The following is a 23,624-nucleotide window of genomic DNA, read 5'->3' as shown; positions in this document are numbered from 1 at the left end:
AGAATATCAGCCAGATGTGCACCACAATATAGCAAATCTTATCAAAATTAGCTCTGCAATATGACATGCAAATTAGCTACTTAATATGCACAGACATTGTCATAAAACTAATGCCAGTACCTTAGTACACAATTTGATCAAAATCTGTTTAAAAGTTTGAGATTTTGCTTGCACACATGCAAGTTAATCATAATGAATACATTGCACACATTTTTTTTAGTAATAATTTTTATTGATTGCTTTTATATTAATTATTATAATTTTCCAATATACAATAAAATTCTTGACCACTGAGGGCGCCAACCATGTGAAAGATTATATACTTGCATTCTCGTTGAGGGCGCCCTAGTAAGAACAGCACAGCATACAAGATGAAAAATGGATGAGCATTCATCTAGAATTTAGAGAACACTGACCCAGAATTAATCCAAGAATGCTTCAAATAATCATGTACATCTAGTCATCTATATTAATTTGTTCCTGGTTAAATTAATTTTTAGTATTGAGACTAAAATTCAAATTGTCATCTTATTTTTACTCGGTTGGTATCCATGAATTTCGAAAAATATCAAAGACTAGAATATCAAATTCAGATGATGTTTTACATTTTTTTGTAAAATTACTAATACCAAGCCAAAATTTTCTACATGGAACTAAATGAGAAAATGCATAATATTTGACATGGCATGTAAATAGCATACTAAAGGGTGTGCTCAAATTAACCAAGTTTGCAAAAAACAAATAGTATTTCATGCAGGGTCGTACCCCTCTATCCATACTAGAAAGTCAGGAAATTTTGATGGACTGAAAATGCAAAAAAACAAAAATTCAAAAATTATAAATTGATGTTACCGGTAGTCCTCTAGACAAAATAGCCTTCTGAAAAATTTAAAACACCCCAAAATTGTTAATTGTCCATGACAAGGTAATTTTAGCTAAGTATTACACAGAGTAAAATGTCAAAAAACACAGAATAAACCCTGTAGTGAAATGAGACTAATCATGATATTATAAGCATACATGCATAACCAACATTGTTTTAATGGGAGAGACTATGGCTGGGGAGTCATACGTAGGTATTGTTTGCCGGAAGGTACAGGCTTTATTTCTACTCCCTTGGGGAATAGTTTAGCCACATCCTCTGGTTTTACAGTTGGCACTACCATGCACTTCTCACCCGGCTGTAATATACAAAAGCAAACAAAAATAATTATTTTATCTCAAAAACATGCAATTCAATTAATTTTTTTCTAGTAGACAAAGACATATTTTTCTGAACTTGTGACCTTAAAAAAAAAATTATTTTGGAAGAAAAACACTGAAGAGATGATAAGGAATAAATCTTTTTGGACTTATTGTAGCACAATTGAATTTGGAAATCCAATCGTATTAATTTTCAGGAAAGAAAGTATGTACTGATTAAATAAAAATCGTCTTGCCTTCCAGTCGACTGGTGTAGCAACTTTCTTTGTGGCTGTTAATTGGAGAGAATCAACTACTCGCAGAATCTCACTGAAAGTTAAACAGAATAATCATAGGCTGCATATTAAAGCAAAATTCTAAAGTTCTGTGTGATCTTCCACGACATAAAGTGCGGGCTCTTAAAGGAGAGAAATCTTGATTTGAGGAATTTGTAGGCCTGTGGGGCAACTTCCATTTTCGGAGTGGTTTTTACAGCTTCAGTAATCAACAAGTTGGTAGCCATCTACCAATCATTTTAGACAATCACAAAATTTCTATAAATTTTGTTGACAGCTATTAGTTTTTAGAAAATAGCCATTAATAATCAACAAAAATCTGATAACAAACCAGAAATTAATATCTTGCATTTCAATATAGATTTTAGATAGACATTTTTCATTTTTTTGCTATGACCCTGGTGACCAATATTTATTACATGTAAGTACAAAATTTGGATTATGTGGGAGTTTTTTAAAATAATTTTCACATTTTTGTTAAAATTAAATCACAGTGAACACAATAATAATTAAGACATTGAATTTCACGAATTTCTTTTGGATATTTTGAGGTTTGAAATTCATGGATATGCCAATGAAATAATACATTTCATTGTAAATATAGATGCCCATGCGAATTTAAATTAGTGACAATTTGAACTCTGAATTAATTATTAATGCGCTTATTGTACAATCGTCCGAGTGCTCAAGATAATACCGTAAAATCTGTATTAGAAGCCGCATCCCTAATAGAAGTCGCACCCATTCTTTTTGAATATTTGAGAACCCAAAAATTCATCATTTCTCATATGTGTAGATGCTCTAATAGAAGCCGCATCCCCCTCTGTTGCATTGTACCATTTTAATAGAAGCCACGGTTCCTAATACAGATTTTACAGTACTGAACACTAATATAAAGACAAGCCCAATAAGATACTTACTCAAAGTTTCTTCCAGTGGTAGCAGGATAAAGAAATGACAGTTTCAGCTTCTTATCAGGCCCAATGATAAAAACCTGGAAAACAATTTTGGATGATAATGGTAATTAGCTCTCCACAAATAACGATCCAACTAATGAACTATTGATATCTTGCTTTCTCAGGATAACAAGTTTGATAAATTAATTGGAAGCCTGTATTATAATACCAAATTGATATTTGTGCTTGCCCAATGCTTACAATATTATTGGTGACACAGTTATCATCGTCTGAATCACATGGTCCCGTGTCTTCGACCTATACCATGCAGGATCGCATAGGCTAATTGCATATCTTAAGCAGTGAGATGTTATTGAGCGCGCCTCGAAACAAGGCGCCCAATCAGCTTGGACTAAATTATAAAAACTCACTGCGTCGATTGTCTGTACCTGATGAGGCTTGAGGGCACCAACACCGAAAACTTTCGCAATTTTATCATCACAAATATCACGATTCATGGGCGCCGCCATTTTGTTTAAAATGAAACGGCAAAGAGGGATTTGTAACCTGCGAACTGATTGGACAATGATTAGTCGCTACTGACTACTGGGGGCGCTGTTAGAATACGCATATTTGATGGTCGTTCTGCCAAAGTCTGTTTATAATCTTGGCCGAATAATCTTAGACCTTGGCTAGCGAAGATGTGTTGCGATCCACAGGATAACGTGACTGATGTCAAGCAGAAAGAGGCAAAGTTGTAAACAACGACTTACAGCACGACAAGTGAGCGGCAAACCAGCTGCAGTTTTCTCATCAGGATCTACCATGCCAAGTTTTACGGCTAAATCTCGTTTCTCATCAGCAATTATCGGATAAGACACCCCGGCAACACCAGAATATGCTTTGATATCCTACAGAATAAGATTGTTATTAGGCATTATTTTATGCGATCTCCATACGTTAACCATGGGGCGGAGAGACCTCAGCCATGTTAGGCGCTCAAAATCCACCTGGGTACAGCTTGAGACTGCAGCACAGGACCACATACGCTGGAGAACTGTCATCGATGGCCTATGTTCCAGGAGGAGCGACGGGCCAAAGCAAAGTGATATGTTAACCATGCATAGAATCACAGCAACTTTCACATGGATCCTAAAGACACAGAATCACTGAGACTATGGAGAAATTTTCTCAACTTGCACAAATTCCTAGCAGCGAAAATTTAATTGTTTACAGCATGTTGTGACCTCTACTGATGTTGTTCTATGATACACCGGTAGATTAGTGCAGTTTCACTAAAAATTTCCAAAAAATGGTTTTTAGAAGAAACTATGTTCACATGTAGTCTTACCTCGATCCAACCTTTGTGGTCTGCAACACTGTCACATGACAATGCAATCAGTTTCACATTACGCTTCTTAAACTCTGGTACGAGTTTTTCAACACGACTCAGCTCTGTTGTACAGACAGGGGTATAGTCAGCGGGGTGGGAAAACAAAATAGCCCATCTGAAAAAAAATATAAATGCAAGGTTTTTAAAAAAAATGCTTCTGATTGGCCATCCAGTCCTGGCAGATCTATATTTAGCCAATCAGAGAGAGTCTTTCAGATTTCTAGGACCTGTACAAATTATTGAGCAACACAATGAATAAAATTCCCCAATTAACTGGTGGTTGTACTGTACTGTTTGATTGGAATACTTGATTTGCTCATCAGAAGTTGCATTAAAATTTCCTGGTCTTGTTCTTTCCAATAACGCCAACTCTTGCTGAACACGTCACTTACAGATATACATCTCATCAGCATAGTGCCGTGAAATGTCATTTCAAAAACTTCTTATCTTCAATTTGGTCAATTTTTATTTTTATTCGACTTGTGACTTACAAACACAAGATTCCAAAACAAATGTTACAAAAGTTTTGAATATTGTAACTGATAGGGACCAACAATTTGGCATATATTAATTATGGTTTATATTTACAACATTATCTCTCACTCAATTTCAGTCCTCAAAAGCATTTACATTTAAAGCTTGGGGGAGTTGGGAAGAAAATAGTAGGTCGTGCAACGATGAGCCGGTTGGTACACATCAGAGAACGTCATGGCATTGGAACATGCAAGTGCATTCAAATTGCGCAACTCTAAAACTGTTAATCACAAGTAAAAGCATGTTGAAGCGAAACCATGAAACTACATGAAGTCAATGACTGGTTACCAAGTGAGATTACATCACATACATATTTGGTGCCGTTATTGTGAATGATTTGTTTGCAGGTAGCTCAGTACTCGTTGCATGACACATGCACGAGATCTGGGTCTAATAGAAACGAAGATGGTGACTTTGACAGTTGCCAGACCAGCGAGTACAAACTGAGATGTTACCAAGCTTTAATTAGGTATTTTTTTAGGTGATTGGAAGGTATCAAAGGAGTCATCGGCAGTAATTAGTGCAAGTCAAAACTTGTACTTGTGATTTGCATTGAATTGTGGCAAAATCTATGTTTATCAACACAAATTTCGCACATGCTTGGTGTGACGACCACCACCCTTTAAGTTCTATTGATACAGTTCAATGTCCAATTAATTAAGTACTACTTTATATTTAATCTACATACATGTATATAGATGTACATTATTTTATTATTATTCAGTTCTTGTACCTTTAAACTACTTAAACTGTATTTTATTGTGTGGAAGCTCTAATTCAACACCACAATGTTGTTGTGACTAGTTGTCCATAGACTTCAGAATTGTATTCCATCTTGATATGGATACCACCTGCCATGCTACCACTTGACAATTGTATAGCCAGCAGTTTAGTAACCATGTCACGTATAAGGAAATACCAGACACTTAATTCAGATGTGATCTGATCAACATCCTCCTTAGTCTACCGGATAAATTCTGTCACATATCGGTACATTGTATTTCTTTGAGCAATCGACATAAGAAAAGCCACAAAACAATCTGTGCATAAAAAGGAACTTTAAATGGTACACAATCAGTGCCTATCTACGGCAACAGAAGCAAACATAAAGATTTTTAATAGCCGGGGCTGTTTTGCTTTTATTTTTTTCAAGAAAGACCCCCCCCCCCCGAGTCTGCTGACGGTCTAGACAGAACTACGGGGGGGGGGGGGGGGGGGTAATACTACCGGTAACTTTGCCAAAGCAACAAAGATTATTAGAAAAATGGAAAGTGAGAGTAAAGCAATATTTTCATGCCAAATTGAGCATAATTATTCAATTGTTATTATACAATAGTATCTGCGAACGTATTTGTACAAAATTTACGACTCAAAACTGTATTCAAGCAAGAGATTTATCATTGACATGAAACTGTTAGCCGAAGTAATATTTTTGAAAGGGCATTTTTCAAGGGCATGAAAATCTTTTGATCGCGATAGAAAGTTTATAACCTCTTTAGAAGACAGTCACCTGACTGTCACTGTATGTAGAACAGTTTCTTATTCAGCCCCGGATAAAGCTATGCTAATTACTAAAGACAGGGTCAATATGCCAGGTACATGCAAGGTCCTGTTAATCGGGCTTTGTTCATTTCAGAAATGTACACACTCTGTACAAATATGAGAAATTGTGCAACTCTGTGTTGTCGATTTCCACCACTAAGTTGTAATTCTCAGGGAATTTTGTTGTCTTAAATAACCCTCTTCATATCACCATATACATGCATCTTTTAAAATGAATCATGGGAAAAACACAGAACGCTCACCGATTGGTGAATTCATGCACATATACATGTAAGTGAGCTTCTAGATGCGCATTTTTTTTGCCAAACATGATTTAATGTCCAAAGTTGAGTGGAAGCTGATATGAAAACGATTTGAGAGTATACACGTTTGTGGTATTATTAAAGGCCAGTGGTCGTCGCGTCTTGTTCAATATGATTCAATATATTTTATTTGGAACATACACAAACAATAAGGTAATGTCCAAAAGAGCAAGACTAAAACAGATCCAAAATACAAAAAAAAAAAAAAATTGGAAAGAATAAACTTGTCACAACTGGATGCGAAAAGTATTTCGCCTACAATTATTTTTTTTTTGGTTCGGCAACATTTTTAAGCCAAGGTTGCTAGAAGAAAAGCTTAGAAAAAACTTGATAGAATTTTCTAACCGTTCTTCTAGCAACACTATAAGACAAGATTTTAGGTCAATTCACGGGCATCAGAAGCACACGTTTACTTAGCACTGGCTAAGGAATTTGACCTCTTAGCTTGTGCTAAGGAGCTGTGCGTGAACGCAACAATTTAGACGCTGTTGCCAATGTATCTCTGTACCCATACCAAATTGCATGCACTTTTTTCAAAAAATGCTTCACTCCAATTAGACATTTTTAAACTCAGTCTACGGCAACTACGACTGCGTGTTTCATCTCATTTTGCGTCTGCGAACAATTATTTTTATATCATGATGACGGACAATTCTCAATTTGGCATGTTTGTTTGTCAAATGATGTAATTTTAAACTTAATTTTGTATTTTGAGGCGAACAATGAGGAAAAAAAACGTTGGGTTGCAGTCAAAAACAGTATTTCTTTGATAAAATACAAATACAACTCATGCATTCTAGATTTACCTGTACGTAAAGACAGTCAGAAACTGTCAGTATTTTATCGAACAAATACTGTTATGTTTACAGCCAATCACATAAATCATACCCTAAAATATTTATCACGATGTAATACCAAAGTTAATTATTAAATGTTAGACATTTCATTTTATTTCAAGAATTACATAAACTGTGACTTTATGGTAGAAATTAGTTAAGAATAATTAGCGTAATAAACATAATAATAGTGAAATGTTTAATACATGTCAAAGATTGCTGGTGTTTTTTTCTTTTTTTCTGGTGATAATATTCATCTTTTTGTAATGATTAATTAATTTTGTAATGATTAATTACGATATTCAATACATTTGAGCAAAAACATTGATAATTTCCTCATTTTTGTGTATACTGATGGATTATTCTATTATAATCTTTCAGCAATAATAAAAAACTGGGGTCATTGACCTATTTTTTTTTTTTAGAAAATCGTATGTTTATATTATATTATGAGGAAAAATAAGTAAAACATGCTCCTATCAAATATTCAAGCATTGTCATTTTTTTTAAACTTGGGGTAATGATGGAGTTTGTAGAAAAACAACTTTTTCTACAATAAAAATAATGGGTCAACGACATAAAATAGTATTCAACTTATAATAGTTTGTCCACACAGTGCGCGATAGAGAAGTAAAATACTGTGCGTCCGGTATCGTGCGTACGTACAAAAGCGAAATATTCTTAGTCCTTTTATTTTTATTTTTTATATTATTATTTTATATGTTTCAAAAACTGTTATTTGAATTTCAATAATCTCATAAACAAATATTCTTGACTCCGTAATAATGTATTACAAATAATATTTTTATCCTCCGATCATGTATACCAAAGCCCATCGCGGTTGTGTCCACCGGAACAGCCCTCAAAATTCGATTCGGGATTGTGAACCTGGCAAGGAATCAACGCTTTCTGCCTTGTTTTACTGAACATCGTTACATATAAATGCAATAATGGGTCCAGGATGGCATGGCCATATCATATTTTGTCGTCTTCGAACCCAAATTAATAATTCAACAAGGCTAAAATCCCGATTGCAATACTTGATCAAAAGAATACATCTTCCCTAAAAATCGCGCCCTCCAGTGTCGAAGCGATTGTCATTTGCGTCATTATTCTTTTTTCCACAAAAACAAACAAATTTATCAAATATCACTGATTCGTCACCGATTTTCTCTCAGCTTCCCGGTGTTTTTAACGTTTTTTTCTGGTATGAAAATGTCTGCAGGCTGCATGGATTTTTTTACATGATTTATCGTAATCGATTTATCGTAAAAAATAATAGTGTACCCGACTCAAAATCTGCCACTAAAACCAAAGATCCCCCAAACCATTGGTGGTCGTCGTGCAGCGCCTGTTCGAAACTTGCACTTGTGATTTGATTTGTATTGAATTGTGGCAAAATCTATGTTTATCAACACAAATTTCGCACATGCTTGGTGTGACGACCACCACCCTTTAAGATCTATTGATACAGTTCAATGTCTAATTAATTAAGTACTACTTTATATTTAATCTACATACATGTATATAGATGTACATTATTTTATTATTATTCAGTTCTTGTACCTTTAAACTACTTAAACTGTATTTTATTGTGTGGAAGCTCTAATTCAACACCACAATGTTGTGACTTATTGTCCATAGACTTCAGAATTATTATATTCCATCTTGATATAGATATCCCACCTGCCATGCTACCACTTGACAATTGTATAGCTAGCAGTTTAGTAACCATGTCACGTATAAGGAAATACCAGACACTTAATTCAGATGTGATCTGATCAACATCTTTCTTAGTCAAAATTCTGTCACATACATTTTATATTCATTCAGTAATCAACAAAATAAAAGCCACATATCACAATTGTTGTGCATAAAAAGTTATTTTAAATAGTACACAATAACTGTCCTGTCTACGTCACCTGAAGCAAACCTGAAGATTGTTAATAGGCGGGGCTGTTTTGCTTTTATTTTTTTCAGGAAAGAACCCCCCACCCCCACCCCCACCCCACCCCGAGTCTGACAGGCTTGACAGAGCTATACTAACTTTTCCAAAGCAACAAAGATTATTAGAAGAATGGAAAGTGAAATTAAAGCGATATTTGCATGCCAATTGAGCCTAATTATTCAGTTGTTGGTATACAACATCTGGAAACATTTGTACAAAATTTACGACTCAAAACTGTATTCAAGCAAGAGACTTATCATAGACATGAACCTGTTAGCTTAGGTAACATTTTTGAAAATAAATATATTGATTTTTATTGAGTAGTACCGGTAATTGTGAAGGGCATGAAAATCTTTTGACCGCGATAGAAAGTTTATAACCTCTTTAGAAGACAGTCACCTGACTGTCACTGTATGTAGAACAGTTTCTTATTCAGCCCCGGATAAAGCTATGCTAATTACTAAAGACAGGGTCAATATGCCAGGTACATGCACGGTCCTGTTAATCGGGCTTTGTTCATTTCAGAAATGTACACACTCTGTACAAATATGAGAAATTGTGCAACTCTGTTTTGTCGATTTCCACCACTAAGTTGTAATTCTCAGGGAATTTTGTTTTGTTGTCTTAAATAACCCTCTTCATATCACCATATACATGCATCTTTCAAATTCACCTACTTTTGTATCAAAATAGTAAAAAAGATGCATTTTGGCTGATATTTTCAGTATGTTCACATCAATAACACTACCATATCAGTTTTCAGTCAACTTCATGCAATGAATTATGGGAAAAACACAGAACACTCACCAATTGGTGAATTCATGCACATATCAGTGAGTGTCTAGATGCGCATTTATTTCACCAATCATGATTTAATGCTCAAAGTTGAGTGGAAGCTGATATGAAAACGATTTGAGAGTATACACGTTTGTGGTATTATTAAAGGCCAGTGGTCGTCACGTCTTGTTCGATATGATACAATATATTTTATTTGGAACATACACAAACAAAAATAAGGTAACGTCCAAAAGAGCAAGACTAAAACAGATCCAAAATACAAAAAAAAAAGAAAAATTGGAAAGGATAAACTTGTCACAACTGGAGAGAGTTTCAATGAATAGATAGTCAATACTGAAATTTCAATATGGGACTCTTAGAAATTCGAACATGCGCTGCAGGACGACCGCCACCCTTTTATGTCTGTTGATGAAAAGACATTTTTAAGGTTGTCAGTTATTTTGGGATGGAACAATATCTCTGGGCAATTTAGGAACCAATTGTAAAAGTGTTACGAAAGTTTCAAAACTCTAGAAATGTACACACTATCACACAGTATTTATGTATGAAAAGTTGACAAATTATCAGTCATCCATTTCTAGCACACTACATCAAACACACTTTAATAAACTATCTTATCAATGCTGTCACAAACATGGAGTGAAAATCTGGTGGGCAGGTGAGACAATGTCTGTAATGAATTTAATAAATGCATAAACTGACAAACTACTAAACGAACCACCTTTTTTGAGACTATCGTCGGCATCTTTTATTTAAGGTTTATCAAGACAGTTTTGTGAAAACTTTGGAAATTGTCGAGACTTTGTGAATATAGGTAATATGTGGAAAAAAAATGGAGCAATGGATTAAATTAAGACGTAATATTACCTAGCGTGTTTTATAGTTATAGTTAATACATGGACTATTGGGGTGGGGGGTGTTGAAACTCAAGATAATAAAACTGTTTATGGAACTAATTTGACAACCGTGGTACCTCAATATAAAAGTGTAAAAAAAAAAAAAAAAATCATACACCTACTGCTCCGTTTCTTTATAGTATTCTGGTTGCATTGTATTATTGTTCTTGTATAAAATATATTATACATATTGCAGCACTATTTTTAGTGCCATATTGTTGAATGAAAATATAACCCATGTTAATTCCGTTGCATTAGGGGTTGATAAATGTTGGGTGGCTAAAATTAATTCCTTTCACTCAGATTTGAGCTTGGCTTTCCTTTAATTGTTTCTACATTTCCTCACTCTAATATTCACATTATTTTTTTTTTACATTGAATTGTCTATTCTGAATAAAAAAAAAATTGACAGACCATCACCATTTACCTAAAATTATGTTTCATTCCAGAAATTCCCAGAAGTCAAATTGGAAATAGTAAAAATTCAGTTTTAGTATTTAATACAATAATGCAGGTCAATGTGCAGTAATCGCTAACTCCAAGATCAAAGTAGTGAAAATGTTCGGCCTTTTTTTTCATCTTTTCTCAGCTATAAACAGCAGACAGGTATTTTAGCATTGGTGAAAACATTTCATTTTTCCTGCTCAATTTTTGTCAAACAGATTATCAATCCCCTGGCCTGAAGCGTGCTTATATATTTTAGTTTAGCTTTCCTCTTTTTTTTGTTATCAATAATAGGATTTAATTCAATTTTTTTCCTATGCAGATTATATTCTCAAAATTCACCCCACCTTCTAAAAAAAATGGTCACCCCTAAAAATGAAATGTTCCCTGTATTACAGACCTGCATTACCAGTATTAAGTGCACAGTGCGCCCACGCTGGGGAACAATATACGATTGTTTTTCCTAAATCAAACAATCACTTTACAAATTTAAGTTTGCATATTTCTGGTGCGAAGATAGAAATGTACACGTGGTCACCTAGGTCCAAGCATGAAGCTGAAGGGGGACAGCTTCAGGGTCCGAAGTGGACATCTAGTTATACAGGTACGCCCAACCCGGACCATGCATCACTGCTTACCGACACGTAGCGACTTTTCCAGATTTTCGCCAAGACCCGTTTCGTTATTCAGATTCGTGTTATACACGAACAGAAGATTAAGCAACATTTGTTGGCATTTGTGACTCCAGAAAATGCAATGTCATCCCCACCTGTAATAAGTGCTACCTGAGTAAGTGCACAACTCATTGCAAGTGTATATTTGAAACTACACAAAAAATCAATAAAATTCACTTACGACCCATCTAGCCAGTCATGGAATTTAATTTCACCAGTGGTCGTATCAGCCTTAAAGTTGGGAAACTCGTCGCCTAAGTTCACCATGCTGTTCGTCGTAGTACACAGATTGTGAGGCAGGTTAAGTAACACGTCTACACAGCAGGGCTCTGGTGCAAAGAAAGAGGTGGGTCTCTCGCGGGGATGACCTTTAAAGCCAAATGTCAAATGCGTGGAATGTTTCATTCCAAAGAGGGTATGGAAGGTAGCGGTTTACTCCGAGGTGGTACATAATCGCCGCGGAACAAATTATCCCGGGTCTCAGGTGGAACTAAGATGAGTGGTGTTGTATAACACTGAGCGATCATTATATTTGGTCGCTGCCTCCGACAAAGATCAAAATCATTGCTCACTCTTACATTGTATTTAACATTGGATCAAATGATGTAGACAATAGAATACCACTAGATGAATGCCAGAACAAATATGAGCAGCTGATTAACCATACACGCAATACCTACCCAACCAGCAAAGTATACGTATCCAGTATATTACCGAGAGTGGATAAAGACACCTTTAACCAAGACATAGTTAAACTTAACAGATCTCTGCAGATAATCACTGAAGATATTGAAAATGTATATTACATAAACAATAACTTTCGCGACAAGGGTAAGAACATAAAGATGCATCTGTATGCGGACAAAGTACATCCCAACATGGAACTATAAACCCCAGGAAGAACAACGAAACTAAGAGGATTAAAAAAACCTTTGTCTTAGTTTATCTTACAGTGCTTTCGCTTTTGTTTCCACGACATTAGTCATACTCCATGTTAGTTGCCGCCGATACGCCCGTTTCAACCGCTTTGCTGAAAACGGAAAACTTGAAAAAAAAATTTCATATCTGCGCAGTAAAATATTTCGTTCACTACGCATGCGCAAACAAGTCGGTCTGCAGGGTGACCTTCAGTGTACCGGAAATCATGCAACGGGTCGGAGTTTTAGCGAGTTTTCATAATTTTTAATGTCGTTTTTAGATTACTTCTTGTTTTTTTCAACCCTCGAAAAAATAAGGTTGCGAAAGTTTGCGAAACATGGGGTTTGGTGAGCTGTTTGTTGTTGAGATATCCCGACTAATTCCGTGTTTCCCTTCGATCGCCAGAAGTGGCAATGTGTTTTTTTTCCCCGTTGAATGTCGATCATTTATCAGTGTTTTTGTCTTGGCGCCATTGTTTTTTTATGCTATAACCGGAACAACTCGGTCACGTGATCTCCCGGAGTCGTCCGATTGACTCCGAAAATGACCGATAGTCGGAGATAAACGTTCATTTGCGTAAATCGGCTTATTTTTTAATGCGACAAAATAAACAGTCAAAATAAACATTCGACATCGCGGCAACTATCATAGTTCAAAGGAAACGAAGTGGTTGTTCTTCCTGGGGTTTATAGTTCCATGATCCCAACGACAAAGGAACCAGGAACATTGTAGCAAACATGAAAAAAACCATATACAGTGCTATTAAATCACAATTAAGTAACCACTCGACAACCAGAGAATCAGATCCAGCAGTAAGAAACTACAAGGCACAAAGCCACAAGCCAATTAATAGAAGAAACACCAATAATCAAAACAATGTGGAAGAATTCGCGAGAAGCGAGAAGAGACAATACAGCAATAACCGTAACTACAGAAACAACAATCCAGTTGAAGAACTATTGACACATATCTTCAATTATATAAGAAGATAATCTCTTTTGTATTAATTAAGTCAAAATGACTACAATTAATAACTCATTACTTGACCTAGACTAAGGTATTTTTATTTCATGCTTTATAATTTTTTTTAAACAATTTATTTCATTCTACAATTATGACTTCCGATACAGCAAATAGAGCTATTCTAAAGTTTACAACTTGGAATATTTTTGGTAGTTTAGAGAAAAAAGTTAAAGATAATATTTTTTTAGATAGTGTTAGAAACTTTGATTTTATTAGCTTAGTAGAAACGAAAACAAATAGTGAGTCAAACATAGATATTCCAAATTACAGTGTCTTCCACTCTTTTCGAACACAAAAACACAAAAAGGCCCGCTCAAATTCTGGTGGTATTGCTTTGTACTATAAAAACGTTTATGCAAAGGGTATAAAACGTATGCAGAGCAGTTGTGAAGATTTTATTTGGATTTGCCTTGACAAAAATTTTTTCCATCTGGACACTGACATTTATTTGTGTACCTTGTATTTAAGTCCTCAATTTTCAAGCATTTTCAGTTGGAAGGAGCCTAATTTATTCCAATCATTAGAAAAAGATATCACAAAATATTCCAAAATTGGTTCTATTATTCTGACTGGGGACTTTAATGCAAGGACAAAAAATGATGAAGACACTGTTATTTACAACAATTCTGACTACCGGTCCTCAGATACAAATAATTTTCTTAGGAGAGCTTCCCAAGATCTAACAGTGAAAAACAACTATGGAGATTTACTGTTGGATCTTTGTATAGCCTCTGATTTGACAATTTTGAATGGTAGATGTATGGGGGACACCACAGGTAAATTTACCTGTCATCAACGCAAGGGTAGCAGTATTGTTGATTACACAATTGTCAGTAATGACTTATTTACCAAATTTAAATTATTTAATGTGCACCAGCTAAATCTGTCATTGTCTGACCACTGTCAGATTTCTTGTCAGTTTGAAACAAATGCAGTATACGATAGAACACTGCAAAAACCTCAGGATAAAAATGATGATGTAACTGCACAAACCAATGTTTCATACATGTGGGATAATGAATCAAGGTATCGTTTCAGTTATGCATTACAGGGCGAAAATATAAACAGGTTAATTAACAATTTCAACAATACAAATTTTTCCAACACCCAGCAGTCAATTAACACTGCAAGCATGTTATTAACTGACATATATCTTGAGGCAGCTGGTAAAAGTTTTAAAAAAAATTACCATAAAAATATAAGAAAAAAGCATAAAAAAAAGAAAAAACCAAAATGGTACAGCAATGATCTTTCAGTTATGAAAAAAGACATTCAAAAGCTGTCCAGTAAATTATGTTTAGACCCATTTAATAAAGAATTAAGATCTCAATGTTACAATCTAAAAAAGAATTACAAACATTCTCTCAAAAGAAAAAAGAGAGAATTCAATAACAGTATTTTAAATAAACTAGATAATTTGAGTAAATCAAACCCAAATGATTATTGGGACCTCATAAAAGAATTAAAATGTGATGAGAATGATACAAAAAATGAAAACATTGAGAGCCAAAAATGGTTTAAACATTTCCAGAATTTAAATTCTCAAACATCACAAAATAATATCAATGTAACCATGGATAATGAAAAAAATCAAGGTAACAGTTTCCATATAGATAGTCTGGATAATCCTATTTCACAGCTTGAAATTCACAATGCAATTAACAAGTTAAAAAATGGCAAAGCCCCGGGTATTGATAAAATTACAAATGAAATGATTAAGGCAGGCAGGAACACACTAATAAAATCATTAGATAAACTTTTTAATTTGATATTAGCTAGTGGCCAATACCCTAACACCTGGGACCTAGGGATCATCACCCCAATTTTCAAAAAAGGCGACTCTACAGACCCTGGTAATTACAGGGGGATAACTCTCCTCAACACTTTAAGCAAATTGTTTACATCCATTCTCAAACAGCGTTTAAGCAACTATCTCTTGGAAAAAAATTTAATAATCAAAGAGCAGATAGGATTCATGCCAAAATTTGGGACCCGCGATCACATTTTTGTGTTAAAACAGTTGCTAACAAAATATACTACCAATGGAAAGTACCTGTTTTCATGCTTTATCGATTTCAAAAAGGCCTTTGACTCCATCTGGCATGTGGGTCTTTTACACAAGCTCAGAAACAATGGAGTCACTGGTAAATTTTATAATATTATTAAAGCAATCTATACAAACTCTACTGGATGTGTGAAGGTTAAAAACGGCTTGACCAATACTTTCCCAATTGAGAAAGGCATCAGACAGGGCGATGGTCTAAGTCCGCTGCTTTTTAATATATACTTAAATGATATTAAAAGTCATATAAATGCATCAAACAATGACCCACCAACTTTATTAAATAACCAACTTCCATGTTTACTTTATGCAGATGACTTGCTTCTCCTTTCAGAAACCAATACAGGACTTCAGAATGCGATTAATTCCCTGCAATTATACTGCCACAAATGGAAGTTGGAGATCAACATTAAAAAATCTAAAACAATCATATTTAACAAAGCAGGTAGACGCCTAGACAAATATAAATTTTTTATAAACCAGGATGTACTAGAAAGAGTGACATCATACACCTACCTTGGCATAAATTTAAATACAACAGGGAAATTAGAAAAAGCCCAGATAGACCTAAAAAACAAAGCTCTTAAGGCCTGCTTCAAAATGAATCAGCTATTATTTTCGGCAACTTGTATACCACTCAGAATTCATTTGAAGATGTTTGACGCAGTAGTTAGACCAATTCTCTTATACTGCACTGAAATATGGTCTAGTGATATTATTGCCCACACAAAACAGCTTTGGAATTTGTCAACACCCATGGAAAAACTCCATACCAAATTCTGCAAGTTTTTATTAAAGGTGAACAGCAGAGCCTCAAACTTGCCATGTTTAATTGAATTAGGGAGGTACCCTCTTACAATACAGGGTACAAAACAATTGTTAAAATATTGGATGAGGGTTCAGGAAATGCCTGAAAATACATTAGTATGTGAAGCATACAAGCTTGGTATTAAGATGCATGATTCTGGTACTAAAAACTGGGTATCTGGTGTGAAAAAGATTTTGGAAAACCTAAATTTAAGTAATATCTGGAAAGATGGGCAAATTAAATACAGCAATGCTACTATTGAAGACATCACAGAAAAACTTAAAATGCAATTCCAGAAAAAAAGTAAAGAATGCATGTTTGATGATGATAAGGGCGTGCATCACAAAAACAAATTGAGAACATACAGAGAAATAAAAACTGATTTTTCTTTTGAGAAATACCTCCAAATAATTAAAAATCCACTATATCGTGCTGCAATGACTAAACTTAGAATAAGTGCCCACCGTTTACAGATTGAATCAGGCAGATACAAAAACATCTCCATCTCTGATAGAATATGCCCTGTCTGTGATCTTGGAGAAATTGAAGATGAGAAACATTTCCTTTTCACGTGCCAGCTATATGATAAAGAAAGAACCAGCCTTTTTACTAAACATAAAATGCATGGAGAGACATTAATAAACATATTAAATAATAAAAACGATCACATAATTAAAGACATTTCAAAACACATTTATACTTGCTTTATGCTTAGGGAGCAAAAAATCAAACAATAACTTCAGTACCAGCTGCCTCAAAAAAAAAAAAACCCCACAAAACACAGATTTACATTTATTTACATTATATTACAATTATTCATTTATCTCTTATTGTGAGATGTGTATTTATTTCATTCATTTACTGTATTTTTAGTATTTCCTTTTATTTTCATTTTTTTATTATTACATGTTTTTGACTTTATTGTACTTTTTGTCAAGATCTCAAATGGGATACGATAGCAATAAAGAATTACTTACTTACTTACTTACAACGCCACGGGAGTCATGGCTACCCCCTATTCTAAATTATTGCTCGATTTTCTGACCGGGCGTTCAACCGATTAAATAGGTACACGGAAGATGTCGGCCAGTAGGAGAAGTCGGCCAGTGAAACTTTGTCAACTTGTCAACTAGTTTGTTTTGACTCAAAAAAATTGTTGAGAAAAAAAAACGCAGTCTGAAATGGAACTGTATACGTATGTACTCATCGCATAATTACGCGATTGTTCTACCTCCCATGCTATCACTGAACAATTAAGGTAGAGATGCAGTTTATTTGTGAATTTCAATCTTTCAACCTAAGGGATAGACTATTTGAAATCATGGGGTGGGTGGAAGATTTGTTGAAGAAAAACAAATCGCATGCCCGGAGTTGAAGTGGGGGATATCGGCATATTCAAAAAAATGTACAGACAATCCACCAGGATAAAATTCCAATATTCACACTTTTATAACCACCCCCATGATTTCAAATGGTTGGCTCCTGAATTAAATTGGAGTTGACTCCTTTTGGATGCGAAAAGTATTTCGCCTATAATTTTTTTTTTTTTCATTTTGGTTCGGCCGGGCAACATTCCTAAGACACGATTGCTAGAAGAAATGCTTAGGGCAAACCGTTCTTCTAGCAGCCATACGTAAACATGATTAGATATGATTTTATTCATGTTAAACTCATTAGAGGTCAATTCGCGGGCATCCGGCATTGAGACGCTGTTGCCAATGTATCTCTGTACCCATACTAAATGCTTCAATCCCATTAGACATTAGACCAGCGAGGATTATGTATGTACTTTTTACGTACAAAGTCCGAGTCCCACCGTGAGAAAGGTCACGTGTATATAGTTGGAGGTGATTTAAATATTTATTATGGATAGAAGAAGTTCTGTTGCTGAAAATAGGTCTCATTATCGAACAGAATAACTGATTTGTATGGATTCTGTACATCTGATAGATATGTTTGGGAAATTGAACCCCAATAGGTATAGATTTACATAGAGGAGAGGAGACACAGCAACACGTTTGGATTATTTTTTGGTGTCAGCTACTTTGCAGAAATTTGTTAAGTCTAGTGAAATTATCCCATAATGTAATAACACTTGAGCTTGAAACCTCCGAAAGTAAGCGGGGGGGGGCAGGATTCTGGAAATTGAATTGTGCACTTTTGGAGGAGCATGAGTATACAGAAATGATGAAATTATTAATTACGAATACATTAAAAGATAATAATTATTTAGATGACCAGACTAAGTTTGAATTTCTAAAATACAAAATTAGAGATACTATAGATATTTTTTTCTAAAAAGAGAGCAAAAGAAAATAGAGATAAGGAAAAAGAGTTGTACATTGAATTAAAAAAAACTGGAACAGAAAATAGACGACAATTTGAATGACGAAACTTTAATGAAATATGAAATAATAAAGAAAGAATTGGAGGACATTACAGATAAAAAAGTAGATCTCGAGTGAAATGGTATCAAGTAGGAGAGAAAAGTACAAAGTATTTTTAATCTTGAAAAAAATAACTAAACGAAAAAAGTTATAAATGAGTTGTGAGTAGATAAAAAAATAATATTAACGAAATTTTAAAAGAGATTAGACTATATTATGCAAATCTGTACAACTCAACAAATCCAGATCCAATTCTTGAAGCTGATGACTGTTTCGGTTTTTTCAAAAAAAAAATACCTTGTGTAGAAAAAGGTAAAATAAATATGACTGAAGGCTTGCTTAGTAAGGAAGAAATTCACTCTGCTCTTAAAAAATCCCCCAAAATAAATCCCCAGGTAGTGACAGGTTATTGCCAAAAGACTTGAAGAAATTTTACCATCATTAATCCATGAAGATCAATCTGCTTTCATTCCAGGACGAAAAATAATTGATAATATAAGATTAATCACAGATATAATAGATTATTGTGAAAGTAGAGAAAACCCAGGGGTGGTTCTCTTCATCGATTTTTAGATAAAGCACTTAGTCTATTTGGATTTGTAAATTCTCTTAAAAAAATGGGTATCAGTGTTTTATAATAATAATTGAAAGTTGTGTACTAAATAAAGGGTTCTCAACCAGGTGGTTTGGTCTAACAGGGGGTATCGGACAAGGCTGCCCACTGTTCACAGCATTATTTGGTATTGCGATAGAACTATTAGCGATAGTGGTAAGATCATGTGATCAGCTTCAGGTAATTCAATTGCCATGTGGTTATAATAACAACAATTCTTGTTTTGCTGACGATACTACTCTTACTTTTGGAAATAATAATTCAGTTAAAGTTTCTCCTAATATACTGAAACATTTCCACAGGTTCTCTGGTTTAGAGATTAATCTTGATAAAACTGAGCTTCTATTACTTGGTAAATTAAAAACACATTGGCTGTCAATTGAACGATTACACCCCACAGCCAATTAGGTATTTGGGAATATTTTTAGGACATAATAAAAAGGAAAACTTCAAATTCATTTTTTATCAAAAAATACCAAAAATTAGTAGTAAATTGGATATTTGGAAGTCACGAAATTTTTCCATAAAAAGGAAGATAATACTTGTAAAATCCTTTGGAACACCAAATTTATTGTATTCTATGAATGCAATTTCTATTCCAGAACCAGGAATAGCAGAAGCGGCGTCAAAACTTTTTAATTTTATTTGGGGTGGCAAGAAACATCATATTATTGGTGATAGAAGTCAAGGTGGACTACAAATGACTGACTTAAAACTTCTAAACAAGGCTTTTAAATTAGCATGGGAAATACGTATTATCGAAACAAAAGCAGTATGGGGATTAATAGCAAAAAGTTATTTTTGTAAGTTTGGGGGTTTAAAGTTTCTTTTTTCTTGTAATTATGAGGTTGTTAAATTGCACCACAAATTACCAGGTATTTATAGAGATATACTAAAATTTTGGTCACAGTTAAAAGCTTATAAACTACCCAGTAATCTCAAAAAATAATATCAGAAATATTATGGAATATTAAGAATATTTAGATCAATGACCATTCAGTATGTTATAAATCAGATGGCTAAATGAAGGGATAAAGTATGTAAGTGATTTGTTGACAGAGGATGGTAAATTTGTGTCTTTTCCTTGTTTTATCACAAAATATGGCAATATCACCAATTTTTTGACTTATAGGGGAATTATTGAAGCTATACCAAAAATATGGAAGAATGTTATATGTCAGGAGAACTGTTCTTTAACGATTGATAATAGAGGCATATCTAGAAATTATGTCAATATTGGAAAAGAAAAAAACAAAAGATTTTTATTTATTATTAGTGAAGAAGAAATTTGAAACTCCAACGTCTTTGATCAAATTTAAGGGGGAAAAAATATGCAGAGGAAATACAGGAAAATGATTTGAAAAAAATGTGGGTATTGCCATATAAAGTAACAGTAGAAGAAAAACTAAGAATATTTCAATTTAGAATTCTCCATCGTATTTTGGCAACAAATTGTTATTTGTATACTATTAAGATTAGAAATGATAACAAGTGCGACCGCATTTGTCAGCAAACGGAAACTATAAAACATTTATTTTGGCAATTTAGGGTAGCCCAACAGTTTTGGAAAAATTTCTAAGACTTTTAGAGATTGCGAATGGGTGACAGTATACCTATGACATGTAAAACAGTTATTTTGGACAAATGACATATTGAACCATTTTATTAGGGAAGTACTTGTTGTATTCAAGCCGTTACTTATCCTTTAAAGCAAATTTGTATTTATTTTTTATTAGAAAGGTTAGAGACGTGAACAGACAACATTGTCACAAATATACAACAAAAAGTGGAGTAATTTTGGAGTATAGCAATTGTCATTCTTTATTTTGTTTTTTCTTTGGGGGTGGGAGTAAACTTGGATTGTGTTCCCGTTTTGAACCTGAACGTTCTCTTTGAACTTGGGCCTTCTTACCTTTGAACTGTACGTCACGTGTACGACCATGTATGCAAATGAAGGAAAGTATAGAACCATAGCTAAGCCTCGAGGGATAATCCCAAATACATTACGATACTGCGAATAACTATTTTATTTAAGCCTAATTTCACAACAAATTTGCTTTCTGGATTAAACTTACAATTGATAACAAAAGATAGATTAACATTCTAAACAACATAAACAATAGTGTCCCATGATTCCTTGATGCAATCCCTGGGTTTGACAGGGAGGCTAAGAGGTTAAAACTACTAGCTAACCTCCAGTGATCTGAATCATTCAGTGACTCCGGATGTCAGTGTCTGCGAACAATTATTTTTATATCATGATGATGGATAATTCTTGATTTGTCATGTTGGTTTGTCAAATGATGTAATTTTAAACTTACTATTGTAATATTGTATCTTGAGACGAACAATATTTAAATCATAGTAAGAAAAAAAAACGTTGGGTTGCAGTCAAAACCAGTATATTTTGATAAAATACAAATAAAACTCAAATACATGCGTTCTAGATTTCCCTGTACGTAAAGGCAGTTAAAAACTTTCAGCATTTCGTCGAACGAATACTTTCATGTTTGCAGCCAAATACATAAAACATATCCTAAAATAAAATATTAATCACCACGTAATTCTTGGGTTGCACGTGACGTCACAGAATTTACATCCAAAACAAAGTTTAAATAATTTATAAATGTTATCGACATTTCATTTTACTTATTTCAAACAGTACAAGTGACGATATCGTTGTGGTCTGTCGTGATTACATAAACTGTAGGACTTTATGGTAGAAATTAGTTAAGAATAATTAGCGTAATTAACATAATTATAGTGAAATGTCAAAGCTTCCCCATGTTCTTTATTTGTGATAAACTAATATTTATCTTTTTGAAAAGATTAAATAGGATATTTAATATACATTTGAGCAAAAACATTGATAATTTCCTCATTTTTGTGTATACTGACAGATTATTCTATTATAATCTTTCAGCAATAATAAAAAACGGAGGTCATTGACCTAATTTTTGAGAAAATCGTATGTTTATATTACACAGTTAATTCACATTCACGGCTCTATGAGGAAACAAAAGTAAAACGTGCTCCTATCAAATATTCAAGCATTGTCATTTTTTTTAAACTTGGGGTAATGATGGAGATTGTAGAAGAACAACTTTTTCTACAATAAAAATAATGGGTCAACTTAGTTCTTTTATTTTTATTTTTTATATTATTATGTTATGTGTCTTTAACGTTTTTTTTTTGTTTTTTTTTTTTTAGTGCGAAAATGTAGTCTGCAGGCTGTATGGATTTTTTTACATGATTTATCGTTAAAAAAAATGTTGTCCTGGCAACAAACATGGAGTCACAGCGATTTTCTCTAAATTACATGACGAACACCATCTTCAACTCCGGAAAACATAATAGTGTACCGACTCAAAATCTGCCACTCAAACCAAAGATTACCCAAACCATATATAATTTAAAGAATGCATATTTAATGTTATTCTGTCAACAAACATGACTTTGTGGTGTTCGTTAGATGAAAATTAAAAACGGCAGGAAGTCGTAGCAACTTTCTTGAGAAAAAATAGTGACGTATCCTCCTCAAAATGAACCGCCCAAACCAAAGTTTCTATGCCCAAACCATTTATAGTAGAGGAGGAGAGTCTAGTATTTCCAAATGCATTCAGCCCAGCAAAAATTTATGCCCTGTTTATCCAAATGAAATGTGACCTACACCATGCGTGAATGCAGTACATGTGTGTGTGAGTTGTGTGCATTCCGGAATGTGCTGTTATTGCTCTTATAGATTTTCATATTAAAATTAATGTTATCACATACCTCCGCCTCGTAACTGAAGTGCGCCCTCACACCAAACCTATAAGAACTCTCAGCAAGTCATCACAATGTAAAAGTGTTGTGTCTACGATATTTGTTTGTGCTACTAATTATAAAGTGTGGCGCTTGCAAGATTGTGTTCTGCTGAGTGTGGCATCACATGACAATGGGTCACATGACTATTAAGAGTGGTTTAAACACATGAATGCAGATCAGTGAACATTCTGGTATTTGCAAAGAATGTTGAGATATGCACTCAAATATCAAAAACTAGTAAACT

At 34.0% G+C, this 23,624-nt stretch overlaps 1 protein-coding gene across 1 annotated transcript; it reads right to left on the bottom strand.

The window, feature by feature from the left end:
• Positions 1-210: 210 nt before the first annotated feature.
• Positions 211-12,139, bottom strand: LOC100368122 (peroxiredoxin-6-like). The gene is made up of 6 exons (XM_002733660.4): positions 11,944-12,139; positions 3,726-3,882; positions 3,148-3,285; positions 2,399-2,472; positions 1,440-1,512; positions 211-1,181 (listed from the first exon to the last, which is right to left on the bottom strand). Exons 1-6 carry the CDS (start codon positions 12,027-12,029, stop codon positions 1,053-1,055), a joined length of 657 nt encoding a protein of 218 aa, XP_002733706.1. The 5' UTR covers positions 12,030-12,139; the 3' UTR covers positions 211-1,052.
• Positions 12,140-23,624: the final 11,485 nt, after the last annotated feature.

Source organism: Saccoglossus kowalevskii, chromosome 17 (genome assembly GCF_978046115.1).
Source record: "Saccoglossus kowalevskii chromosome 17, keSacKowa6.1, whole genome shotgun sequence".
In the NCBI taxonomy this organism is placed as follows: Eukaryota; Metazoa; Hemichordata; class Enteropneusta; family Harrimaniidae; genus Saccoglossus; species Saccoglossus kowalevskii.
This window is presented reverse-complemented; position numbering and strand designations above follow the sequence as displayed.